The following is a 12,581-nucleotide window of genomic DNA, read 5'->3' as shown; positions in this document are numbered from 1 at the left end:
GGGCATGTCCCACTGGTAGGAGGCCCCGGGGCAGACCCAGAACACGCTGGAGGGATTATATCTCTCATGTGGCCTGGGAACACCTTGGGGTCAATCAGGAGGAGCTGGAAAGAGTTGCTGAGGAGAGGGACGTCTGCCTTGTTGTTTTGAATAAGGTGTCAGATCAAGAATCAGATCCAGTGCAGTTTGACCTTATTGAAGACGCACCTTTATTTTGTTTTATTCTTTTAATAGCTCGTTTCACTTATGAAACCGAAATTCAGCCCTCCAACAATTCAAACACGAGAGGAGTAAACTTAAGGAGAAAGTCTATTATGTATTGAAAAGCTCAGCATTGTTTAAAGGCTGCTGAAGGCAGGATGTTGAGTTGATCAGCTCCAGTATCAACACTCTGACGAACAAAAGAAAAAGGAAAGAGGAGACAGATAATCCAAATGCTGACATGTGACACCAAGAGCCACGTGGATCATGTCAGAAATCACAGCGAGGGTGCGTCATGATGTGCATCTTTTCCCACAAATGAAAGGATTTAATATGGCTGTAGTGGGGACAGTTTGAAATGTAGCGACATGGTTTATTTTCTAATCAAAGCACAAAGTGTAGTCAGCTACAGAGCAGCATTGTGTAAGTTTTTAGGCAGTCAGTGCTCCGTCCAAGAGCACTTCAGCAGGGTACTTTGTGCTTGCAACCAACTAGGACACCTCACATCAGTTGACCCTGGAGGAAAGTTTATTGTGTTGTCCTGTTTCTAGCAAAAGTGATGTTTGTATTTTTCCTTTTAACGGGTATTTAACTGAATTTATCTCTCATCCTAGCCATGAGATAGTCCCTGAATCCCCTAAATAGATAGACTTAAATATGACAAGGCCCAGAACAGAAAGGCTCTGGCTGGACTTTGCAGTGAAGTACAGTATAATACTTCTTGCAAAGCTGCGTCAGGAAGTGATTTGTAATGAAGAGTTAGAATAGCACATGAACACGGAGTATAAGGCAAGGCTGTGTGGCGAGGAGATGAGATCATAAGATGACTCCCAGGAGAGTCTTTACGTGTTTTAAAACACTTTACATTATATTGCTGTGAGAAAAGGGGCCAGATGCACTAAAGCAGATTTAGTGACTCAGTGTAGCTGAAGCTGCAGGGAGGCAGGTGGTGTTTTAGTGTCGCGCCTCAGTCGTTGTGATGACAGCCTGTCGAGTTCGCTCAGCAGAGGATGAGGGCTGTGCTTGCGAGGCTCAGTTTGAGATGAGTTTTTCTGGAAAGTGAAAACAATTTTGCTGATGGCGGCGACATTTATCAACTATGAGGTTTCATTTCCTTTGTAGCTCTTGTGGAATAAACTCTGGAGTACCTCCGAGTGGGAAAGTTAGGAGCTGCATCCGTGGGCTGTCAGTCTTTATTTCTGTCAGTGCTGATATTTCAGGTGACATTGTATCTCAGACAGCCCCTAGCCTGAGTTTGCAAAAGAAGTGACGAATGTAGGGTGCAGCTCGGTATTATTTTGATTTGCAACTTTGTCTTTTGTTTCTTGGTGAATTATTTTGCCTTTAAAACATCCCATCCTAGAGCCCAAATAACATCTTATAATGTCTAGTTTTGTCTGACCAACAGTCTAAAACCCAAAGATATTCGATTCCAAATTATTTTGTAAACTACTCAACTTCTGTCAGATTGCATGGGGACCTCAAATTCCAATATACTTCACTTGCATGAATGACAATCTTATTCTCTCCTCCTCTGTACTTCTGTCTGCCACATACAAAAACTGTTTCCACCCAGCTTCTTACCTCCCAGCCCTCCTCTGCTTTGCCACCTTCCTTCATTGCGTGTGACAGCATCGCAGTGCAGCCTTCACTCCATATTTCTACCATGGCTGCAGTGTGTATTAAAGTTGCATGATGGGACTTGGAGTTCGCAGGCTGAGGGTATGAGGGGAATAGAGCCGAACGTGAAATCTGTTTGATATATGTTTTTTGGCTGTCATGCAACAACAGGCAAACAACAATTAATTGTTTCTAGTTTGTTAATAAACCATAAATCACCATTATAATGCTTCTGTGTTTAATTTTGGATTTTATGCCTCTTAACTGTGCAGATGTTCTTTGATGCTCCAGGCACAAACACGTCTGCACAGCATATTAAACAGTGGAAAAGGTAGAGCAACTAATGTCTGCAAGTCTTCTATTAAAAAATTGAGCATTTTGGAGTCTGCCTCAGTGTGGACAATACTCCAACGCACACCCCCATACATACATATAAATTAAGAACATCAGGTATAATAAGGCAGGTCTGGCTGCAGATTCGTTGGGCTGATATTGGTTTGGAGGTAGAGGGAAGAGAGTGTGTTCAATAATACATAATCTGCTCCGCGGACTCCCCTCTGCCTCCCGCTCTCTCCCATCTCTCCCACTCCCTCCCCCTTACCATCTGCAACTGACAGCTCAGTTTGTGTGTCTGTGAGATTGTCTGTTCACATATATGTGTGTGTGTGTGTGTGTGTGTGTGTGTGTGTGTGTGTGTGTGTGTGTCCCTGTGCTGTGTATCTGTGTATGTTTGCGTGGCTGTGAGTATGTTTCTTACACAATTAATGCTGAAATACTTTAATTTAGAGAGATGACAACTAGAGAAATGGTGAGAGGTGTATTCTTATTAAGAGATCTTATTAACAGCAACAGTTTGGAGCTGAAACAGACAATTGATTAGTCGGTCAACAGAAAATCTTATAATCGAGATTAATAGTCTCAGTCAATTTTCAAGTATAAAATACCAAACATTTTGTAGTTCTATAATCTTAATTGTGCAGCTTTTGTTCATCTTATGTGATAATAATCTGAATATCTTTGGGTTTTGGACATATTAGGATTTTTCTATAAAACAATGTATATCTCAGTCATCACTTCTGACCCACTAGAAGTGTGTGGTGGTGTATTTTTCTGCAGACTCAGCTCTCTACTTGTATGTTCTTATTTTCTGTACTCATGGGTGTGTAACCCCCACAGCGCTCAGCTGAGGTTGGGACTTTATAAAAAGGTAGCGACTGGGTGCCAGACGGTAAGCAGCAGGCATCCAAGAGACACAGCACCAGAAAAAAAAAAAAATGCAAATATAGCGAGGCAAAGTGACAGATGAGAGAAAATCTGGGGTTTGATTTTACTTTTACATTATTTTTACTGTCACTGGTGAACATTACAAACAGAGAGCAACATTCCTGCATACTATACCTTTAAATTTAGAGTATGTGGATTGATAAATTGAGTGTGAAAATGATCTCCGAATCGTTCAGCAGATGCTTCACTCAGAGAAAACTGCATCAGCTGAACCTGTTTGGTCGTTTTTTTTCCAGAGCCCTAAGAGGAAAGGCAGGTCTGATGAAGCACTCAGTATATGATTTTTGGGTAATGAAATCTTTCAACTATAAATCAAAACACTTTTCTCTGACTGCCGCTCGGGGGCTGCCATTCAGTATAACAGCCATGTGTAGCCTGAATGCTGAAATGTTGCTAAATCAAGACCCAGGAAGAGACAAAGAAAAGTCTGAAACTGAGAGTCAGTTGAGAAGCTGCATCATTAAAGTGCGTAAACGCCACTTATCACAGAGGTGGTATGTTATTTTTTTGCCCCATCTGAGAAGCAAAGATAAGGTGCATTCCTAAGCAGGCTTCAAAACCAGCTGCAGAGTCATATAAGATATTCATCATGGCTGTAAAGATGAAAGAATGACTGCGGCAGCCTTCACCGCCACTGCTGCATCACTGTAACCAATAGGAAACATGCAGCAAACACAGAGGAGGCAGTCTGTTACACTTCACAGTTTTGTCATTTTGCAGATGCTCTTTGCCCTGAGCAGCTCTCACTGAATGCCTTTGTACAGTGAGTCGAATAAACTTCGCTTTATAGTTGATTCCTGGAAGCTTCAGTTCCTCGATGATCAGATAAATGGTTGGAGTGTAATGGACAAAATGTTTGATTCAAAAACAATTGACCGTTTCAGGTGCAATTAATACAAGATGGATGTTGCCCCATCGTCCCATTGTATTCAGTCTTATTCTTGATAGTGTCACGTCTTGATTTGCTCCCTGTTTAAAATGTTTTAATGTCACTTTACGTAATAATCTTTCTCCCTGTCCTTAATCACATCCTATTTTTATTCCATGAGTAGTTTCCTGCTGCAGTGTCCCAGTTTCTCCCCGCTGATCATTCATGTTTTGATTCATGTAATCTCCAGCAGACCTTTTTTTTGTCTCTTCTTTTCATCCAGAAACTCGCAGCGTTGAAGGACGGTTTCCAGCTGGACTCGGGCTCCCAGCAGGAGCTGTGGGGCAGCAGTCCCTCGCTCGCCAACTCGGAGCTGTCCATCCCTCGGCTCTACTCGGACGCCGGCTCGCAGACTGACATCCCTGCTGAGGTGAGTCCGCAGCCAGGATCTCAGTTTCACCTTTTTGCCAGTTACAGCATTAGAAGATGCCAAACAGTCTGGGTCTTGGTCTGGGCTGCAGAAGTCAGCACGAAATTAAATATTGTCAGACAGGTCAAAGATGGCGACAACATGGAACAGTCTAGCATATGTTTAACCTTGGGACAGTTTCCTGAGAGTTGACAGAGATGGACGACCAGTCGACCTTTCAAAAACTGGGCTTGGTATCAGTGTTTTTCCAAGTGTAAAGCAAAGATATTAGGACAGAAAGATTTTTAGGGTTGTTGGTTTATTTTATCAGATATTGGCTGATTTAATTCATTTACTTAATCATTATGAAACATTCTAATACAGCTGTCTCATAGGTTAAGAACAACTAGACTAAACTAGCTAATTGTATTCAGTATGAAGTAGTTAAAAAAAACTCCACCTACAGTTAAATGCTGCGTACACATTGATACATCAGTATTAACAATCTAATAATGTCATATAAAATAATATGGGGACAGTGAGGGAACATTTTACTGCAAAACACGTACATTTTGCTGATAACACTTCCCTACTTTTACTCACATATGATTTAAAGGGAAATTTCGGTTTATTTCAACCTGTCTCCTATCGTCCTAAATTTGTTTCAAGTGAGCCGTTAGCCTAGATACAGCCGGGGCGCATAGTAGCATCAGACCTGTTAAAACGTAAGTGAACGGGCAACCTTCAAGTGCAAAGTTAGTCCACTAAACAAGCTTTTTTTCCACAAAGACCGCCTCATATCGTTAGGATAAATGTCAGAGAACATATAGAAAATGACATGTAAACGTGTTGTCTTACCTTACCGGTGTGCTGCCATGTTTATTTACCATTTAGCTCTGCTTTCCAAAGCGTGACCGAAATAAATCTCGCGAGCTCTAGATAAACCCCAGCTGGATACTACTCCAGGTGGAGGTGTCTCGTCCTCGGTCACATCCAGACCTTGAAAATAAGGCTGCAACCGGTCCCATTCCTTGCAACAGAGGCATTCCTCTTCTGTGGGCACTGGGGCACAGCATTCACAGGTACACCACCAATCTCCAGAGCTACGCAGCCTTGCAGCAGCCATTCCTCCTCTCTCGTCCTCTACCTGTTGCACCTCTCTCTCTCTCTCTCCTCCTCCGTTCTTCAGTTTCACGAAGCTCTTCGTCAGTGTATTCTGGCTCAAATAAATAAGGGCGGCCATCAAACTCTACAAAATCAAATTCCTCCTCCACAGAGTCGAAGTCTGGCAAAAAGTCAGCCATTATTCTTTAAATCTTTCATAAAATAAATGAATGAACTTTTCAGGCTACTGTCCGGTTCTGCCTTCCAGCTGTTGCTGCTTGTTCTTGCAAGATTTCAGGCACGGTATGAGATCGCTGCTTGTTCTCGCGATATTTCAGCCGCGCTTTGGAAAGCAGAGCTAAATGGTAAACAAACATGGCAGCACACCGGTAAGGTAAGACAACACGTTTACATGTCGTTTTCTATATGTTCTCTGACATTTATCCTAACGATATGAGGCGGTCTTTGTGGGAAAAAAGCTTGTTTAGTGGACTAACTTTGCACTTGAAGGTTGCCCGTTCACTTACGTTTTAACAGGTCTGACGCTACTATGCGCCCCGGCTGTATCTAGGCTAACAGCTAACATGTTAACTATTATTTTTATGTCACTAGTCACTTGAAACAAATTTAGGACGATAGGAGACAGGTTGAAATAAACCGAAATTTCCCTTTAAGATGCAGGACGACTTGTAATTGAAAAGTTTTACAATGTTGTGCGTGCACTTTTAGTTAAGTAAAGGATCTGACTGTGAGTTAATATATTGATGTGTGTCACAGCCATCATGTGTCAATATTCTGTTTGTATTCAGTTCATGACCAGCACCAACAAACTGGCAGAGAAGGTTCGTCTGAGTCTGAAGTACGAGGAGGCCAAGAGAAGGTAGACATGACTTGTCTGTGTGTTAGTGTGTGTGTGTGTGCCTTTTATAATGCAACTTTTATGTTCACTGTTTTTTAGTCTTGCATGAATTTGTTGTGTCATTTGAGGAGCTGCAAAAGTACTAGCTGACTTATCCACCACTTAAGTACTGGCACATGGAATGAGAACATCTGGAAATAGAAGCAATAATAGACAAATGTCACTGAGCATGTAGCATGTAGGAAAGATTTAACTTTGATATACTTTTCTTTGCCAGAGATTGAATTAATGGCTTGAATATCAGAAGTTTATCAGGTTGATCTGTGTAGTACAAGTCAGCTGTTAATTAAGCTGACCCTCATTCTCTACCTCTCCCTCTCTCAGGATCGCCACCATCGAGGTCCAGATTGCCAAACTGGACAGCGAGGCCTGGCCGGGGCTGCTGGACCCGGAACGAGATCGCCTCATCCTCATTAACGAGAAGGAGGAGCTGCTGAAGGAGCTGCAGTACGTCAGCCCCCGCCAACGCCTGCAGCCCAACGACGCAGAGAAGCTGGAGTCTGAGAAGAAACGGCTGGAGAGAGACCTGCAGGCTGCCAGAGACAACCAGAGCAAGGCTTTGACTGAGAGGTGTGTGTGTGTGTGGGGTCTCTGGAGAATATTGAATAAGTTTATTAATCAAAATCTGCACATAAATGTAAACATACAAATAATAATAACCCACTAAAAGGGAGGACAGGAAAAAGGTTTCTGTCTGACATTAGCTGACACTGAAAGTGAAGAACAGCTGGACCAGTCCGTCTGCTTTTTACTGCATGTCTAAAGCTGGTGAGAACAGTGTCATGGTGAAGGTTAGAGCAGGTGATGACAGCAGTGTGATGTCTGTAACTGTGGCCATTAATGTCTCGTCTCCCGATGAAACCACTGACCTTCTATTTCTGTTTGACTCCTTTGGCCTTTGGAGACGTCAAACCTCCCTGATGATTATTAAGAGTTAGAGATGAACCTGGCAGTCTTCTTCTCTCCTCTTCTTGTCTCCTCCCCTCGCCTCTCCTGTCCTGTAGGGCTACAACTGAAGATTGTTTTCATTGTCGATTAATGTGTCGATTATATTTTGGATTATTTGGTTAGTTGTTGGTCTATAAAATGCCTCTCCTCTCCTCTCCTCTCCTCTTATTCACCCCCTTCACTATTCGTTTAAAAAATCTTCTATACCTCCACATCCTTTCTGTTCCTGCTCTCCTCCTTGTGTACCACTTTCTCTTTTCTTAAATGGCAGCAGGCAGCAAACCAGAACCACCAAGATCCTGCACGCCCCCTCCTCTCCCCTCCTCTCCCCTCCTCTCCTGCTCTAACAGGACTCTTGTTGTTCGGTGTTCAGGTCAGACTCTACCTGAGCTCAGTCTCTCTTTGTGTCTCATCTCCTGTTCCTGTAACCCGAGAGGCTGCAGAGCCTGGCCACAAAAGAAACCTCTTGTAGTCCACCTACGCATCACACACACACACACACACACACACACACACACACACACACACACTGACACTGACACAAGAAATATGCACACTCACGTATTAAATGTCTGCAGGTTGTGAAGATGTCAAATTCACTGAATCAGGTTCTTTGAGTCTTTAATTTGTTTTGGAGGTTTTTGGAGACTTCACACTGCCGCGCAGGTATTATCAGGTATTCTGGCCAATTAGACCTCCACTCAGCTTGAAGTTTGGCATAGCTCCGCTAAAGCATTGTGTGGTAGGTCATAATGAGAATGTCAAATGTTGCCCTTCTCTAAAAATATGTTGCAATGCTAGCCGAAGAGGGATGCAGATGTCAGTCTGAAAACACCCACACACTCCTGTAAAGAGCTCCAGTCAGGTAAAATAAATGAAAACTTCTGCATGGATGTGTTTCTTGGTGTATGTTTTTGTAAAATCAAACCCCAAACTTTCACAGAAAACTTGCTTTTAGTATGATTGAAAAAGTTTTAAATGCAGTGTGAAACTTCCTGACACATTGCCATAAACATTTTGTGACACAACCCACAAGTGTCACTGGTTGATGAAAATTTGAGACATAATGTGAAAGAGACCTGAGAGGGTCAGATTCTGGTCTGAATAGGTGAGAGGATAACTAGACCTGATCTGAACTGCAGTTGGGCGATAAATGTCCTTCTGCCTCAACTTATTTTTATGTTGTGATGATAATGATGCTCCACAGGTTCAGTGCAGATACACAGTCTGCTTGGAGGCACTTGTTAATCTGATATATTTCAGGGTACCCGCGGATCCTTTAAAAGTCTTGAAAAGTCTTAAATTCATGTATCTAAAAGTAAGGCCTGAAAATTCATTAGAAATGTCTTAAATTGGTCTTAAATTCATTACTCAAAGGTCTTAAAATTGTTGCGGAAGGAATATTTAATCTGACTTTCTTTCTTTTCTTTTTTTTATTCTCGCGGCACTTTTCTGTGAGTATTCATGCGCCGTAATAACGGTGCGCGCTGGCAGTAGCACATACACAATGAATGGGTTCGTCGGCGGAGGTCTGCGCTTTGCGCGCTCTGTGTGAAAAGGGCTTAATGGCGCGCGCTGGCCACCTGGCACTCAATATGCTGCTGTAGTGGTTTGTTTTCCAGACATGTGAGTATCTTTGAGCAGTGAAAGTTATTATTTATGACTTTTTACTTGTCAGCAGTGATTTGTTTTCCACAGAGCTCTACGTGCGAGCATTTTACTTGCATTTGCGACTAAAAATAGTTTTGTGCCAGCAAAATAAATCATTCAGCACGCTGTGCAAGTACAGATTTCAACCAGCAGCAGAAACGAAAGGTGAATCCTGCTGGTTGTGGGTTGAACGGGGGTCACAGACAGGAATACGGTGGTCAAATAGCCTACGGCGGCTCTGCGGCGCAAAATAACCGGCGGTGACAGAGAAATCCGACCCCAGGTCCAGTAGCCTAATTTCCTCTTTTGTTGGCGTCATGACTGCCATTCACATTTCTCTCTGTGGCAGGTAACGGTCCACAAACCTCACCGCACTTTAGGGACTGTTCTTATGAAGGGACTGTTCTTTACTTGTCAGGGGAGGAGGGTGGCTGGTTGATTTTTATTTTATTTATTTATTTTATTTTGATCCCCCCTATGTTCATCACTTATTGATGCTGTTTTTCTATGAATAAGTCAATAAGTCATTTATTCCACTGAAATATCATTGATGTATTATAGAAAAGTTATTTATCTTTTTATAAATGACAAAAGGCACATCTGCCTCATTTTTGCTGTGGTATCATGATACTACTCAGAACCGTGATACTTTCACTGGTATCATACTGTGGGTCCCAATTTTGGTACCGTGACAACACTGGATGTCACAACCATTCCATTTGGAGTTGCGCAGTGAAGTGGCTCGGGTGCCGCTTAAAAAAGTGTTCCCCCACTTCTAATTTTACAAATTAAGCACTGGTTATAGTACAGCGGGATCCCCCAACCATTGCTTATATTTATAGTTTTTTCGGTCTTAAATTCCATTCAAGGTGGCATTAAAAAGGTCTTAAAAAGTCTTAAATTTAACTTACTGAAACCTGCAGATACCCTGTATTTACACTAGAGTGGATATCTAACCCTCGCCTGACCAAATTGACAGGCCAGGTCAGGTTTAGGTTAATATTTACAAATGAGGTTATGGTTGGGGTCAGGTTTGTCCTACATGACATGGCTCTCACTGCTTCATGCTTTCTTCCCAGTTAATATCCGCTTCCTTGCTATATTGTCTTTCCATTTCCCCGTCAAAGTGACTCAAGCAAATAGAAGGCAGTGTGAAGAGGGTCACCTGCATGTTTCAGCAGCAACAGAGAAGCAGAGTGTTTTCCTTGTATTAATGGCTCCAGGCTCAGGTCGGGTTTGGACATAAAAAACAGAATGCATGCTGGGTTCAGGTCGGTCTCTGTTACTACTCTCTCGGATTCAGGTTCATATTCTGTTCGGACAGAAACATGTGGCCCAATTCACACACAGAGCTGAAACCTGTGACAGTGGGACCCTACTTAACCCAGTTAGACTGAATATAATTTGGGGCCTGGCTTAGATTGCACCTCAGGTCAGTTCTCAGTTACTATGGACACAGTGGACCTGGTTATTAATTGAAATTTTTGTTTGTTATTTTCTTTCATTTAACAAAGGAAGCCAAAGTTCTCTAGAGTAAATGCTTCAATGCCTAATGAGAACACAGCCTAGCACTAATGATATATTCATTTAAAAGAGGAAGTATCAGATCAGAGCATAAGTAAACAAAATCCTGAATCTGACAAGACATCTGACGCCAGCTTTTAGTACTTGACATTTTTAGATTCTTTGTGCTACAGACACATTTTGATCGCTTAAAGGGATAGTGCACCCAAAAATGTAAATTCAGCCATTATCTACTCACCCATATGCCACTGGAGACTCAGGTGAAGTTTTAGAGTCCTCACATCACTTGCAGAGATCCAAGGGGAGAGGAGGTAGCAACACAACTCCACCTAATGGAGGCTGACAGCACCCCAGATTCAAACGTCCAAAAACACATAATTGAAACCACAAAATATCTCCATACTGCTCGTCTGTAGTGATCCAAGTGTCCCGAAGCCCCGACATAAAAAGTTGTTTGGAAAAACGTTATTGGAACTCTGTTTTTAGCCTCATTGGGTGAGAATTTTCATTTTTGGGTGCACTATCCCTTTAAGGTTTGATAAACAGCCATAGTTCACTGCACACATCTCACCAGCTTTAGAAAAGCAAAGACATACTGGATGAACAGTATAGAAGAACTAGACAGGAAACACGGCCACAAAGATAATTTAACATGAACACACACACACACACACACACACACACACGCACACACCAACACCAGCAGCAATCTGTAACCCGATCAAAGGCTTCTCCTCTCTTTGGCCTGTTTCCACTCAAAGCATGAATCATCGTAACAGCTGTTAATGGACTGGTTTTCTCCAAACAAAGCTCATTCACACAATTGACGCCGCTGTCACCTGAACACAAAGCAGCTGCTCACAATACCCGAACGCATCGCTGCCGTTGTGTCATATTTGTTTGCTTTTTTCAAGTGCTCACAGCTCCAGCGCTGCAAGAGAGTTCAGTTATTTTTTTTATTTCCCTAAAATGTGAAGATGACTCATGTTCAACCTCTTTTAAGAAGATTTAATTGATTAGATTACGATGTGACTTTCCACCCGCAGGCCTGTAGCTGATTGAAAAACAACCATACCACTTATGTTTGTTTGTTTGTTTACCAAGTCATTTTTTTGTCATTGCAGGTTGCGACTTCACTGTAAGAGGAACAAGCTGGTCAGAGAGCTGGAGGAGATGGTTCGACTGGCCTCATCACTACATACTCAGCTCAAAAGGTATCAGTAATAATACCATTGTACTCACCAAGTTATTTCTCTGACCTTGAACCATCCTTGTAAAAAATTAAGAGTAGAATAAGGTTAAAGTTCAGGTAGTTTTAGAAGCCCAGGCTGAACTTTCATCTTCAGTAAAGTAGAGACAGTTTACGAAGGAAAATGTGGGATTAAAGGCGCAGACTAAAAGCTCAGGGATGCTCCAGATTCAACACATTTCCATCAGGCATCTTTAGTTCAACATATTTCATACAAGGTTGTCGGCCATCAGATGATTCACTGAAGAGGGATTATTTAGTCATCAGATTCAAAGCAGGCAGTCAAAGAGAGCAGCGCTTTGAAGTGAAGGGGAAGTTGAGAAATGTGGCGTGATGGGAGTATTTAACATTTAATGACCAAACATTAGCCGAAGATGAAAGCCATTTTGTTCTCCTCGTCTTTTTGATTTCAGTCATGATCTCGCCACAAATCAAATTTTCCAGCCCAACCCAGAAACATCCCCAGGAATTACATTTTTATGAGATGACGCAAGGCAGCTGTAAGAGCTGCGCTTGTTTCGGAATCGTTTAATATTTAACAGTCTCGCATTTTGAGTCGAACATTGATAATCTGAGAGGTTGTCGGTCGTCTCTGTGTCCTCCTCGGGCTAGTTGCTCGCCCTCTCTCTGTTTCTGTTCTCATCTCATGGCTCGCTCATCCCGTCTGTCTTGCTGGTCTGATGGACATCAAAAGTCTCCCCGGGCTGGGTTGGGAACTTTTCTCTGTCTGCGCTAACGAGCCTCCCTGCTTTAATTAGAGAGCTGTTCTTACAGAGTTACAGGAGGGCTGAGGTGATGAGGAGTG

General features: G+C 42.5%; 1 protein-coding gene across 1 annotated transcript in view; it reads left to right on the top strand.

Annotated features, from left to right (window-relative positions):
• wwc1 (WW and C2 domain containing 1) overlaps window positions 1–12,581 on the top strand; it is a 71,336-nt gene that overhangs the window by 33,609 nt on the left and 25,146 nt on the right. The window contains exons 7-10 of the mRNA XM_033643733.2: window positions 4,257–4,403; window positions 6,296–6,366; window positions 6,730–6,975; window positions 11,652–11,741. Coding sequence (XP_033499624.2) covers window positions 4,257–4,403; window positions 6,296–6,366; window positions 6,730–6,975; window positions 11,652–11,741 — 554 coding nt within the window. The remainder of the gene's footprint in view (window positions 1–4,256; window positions 4,404–6,295; window positions 6,367–6,729; window positions 6,976–11,651; window positions 11,742–12,581) is intronic.

The sequence above is a fragment of the Epinephelus lanceolatus genome, chromosome 11, assembly GCF_041903045.1.
Source record: "Epinephelus lanceolatus isolate andai-2023 chromosome 11, ASM4190304v1, whole genome shotgun sequence".
In the NCBI taxonomy this organism is placed as follows: Eukaryota; Metazoa; Chordata; class Actinopteri; order Perciformes; family Serranidae; genus Epinephelus; species Epinephelus lanceolatus.
Note: the sequence above shows the minus strand (reverse complement) of the source record. Positions and strands in the feature narration are given on the sequence as shown.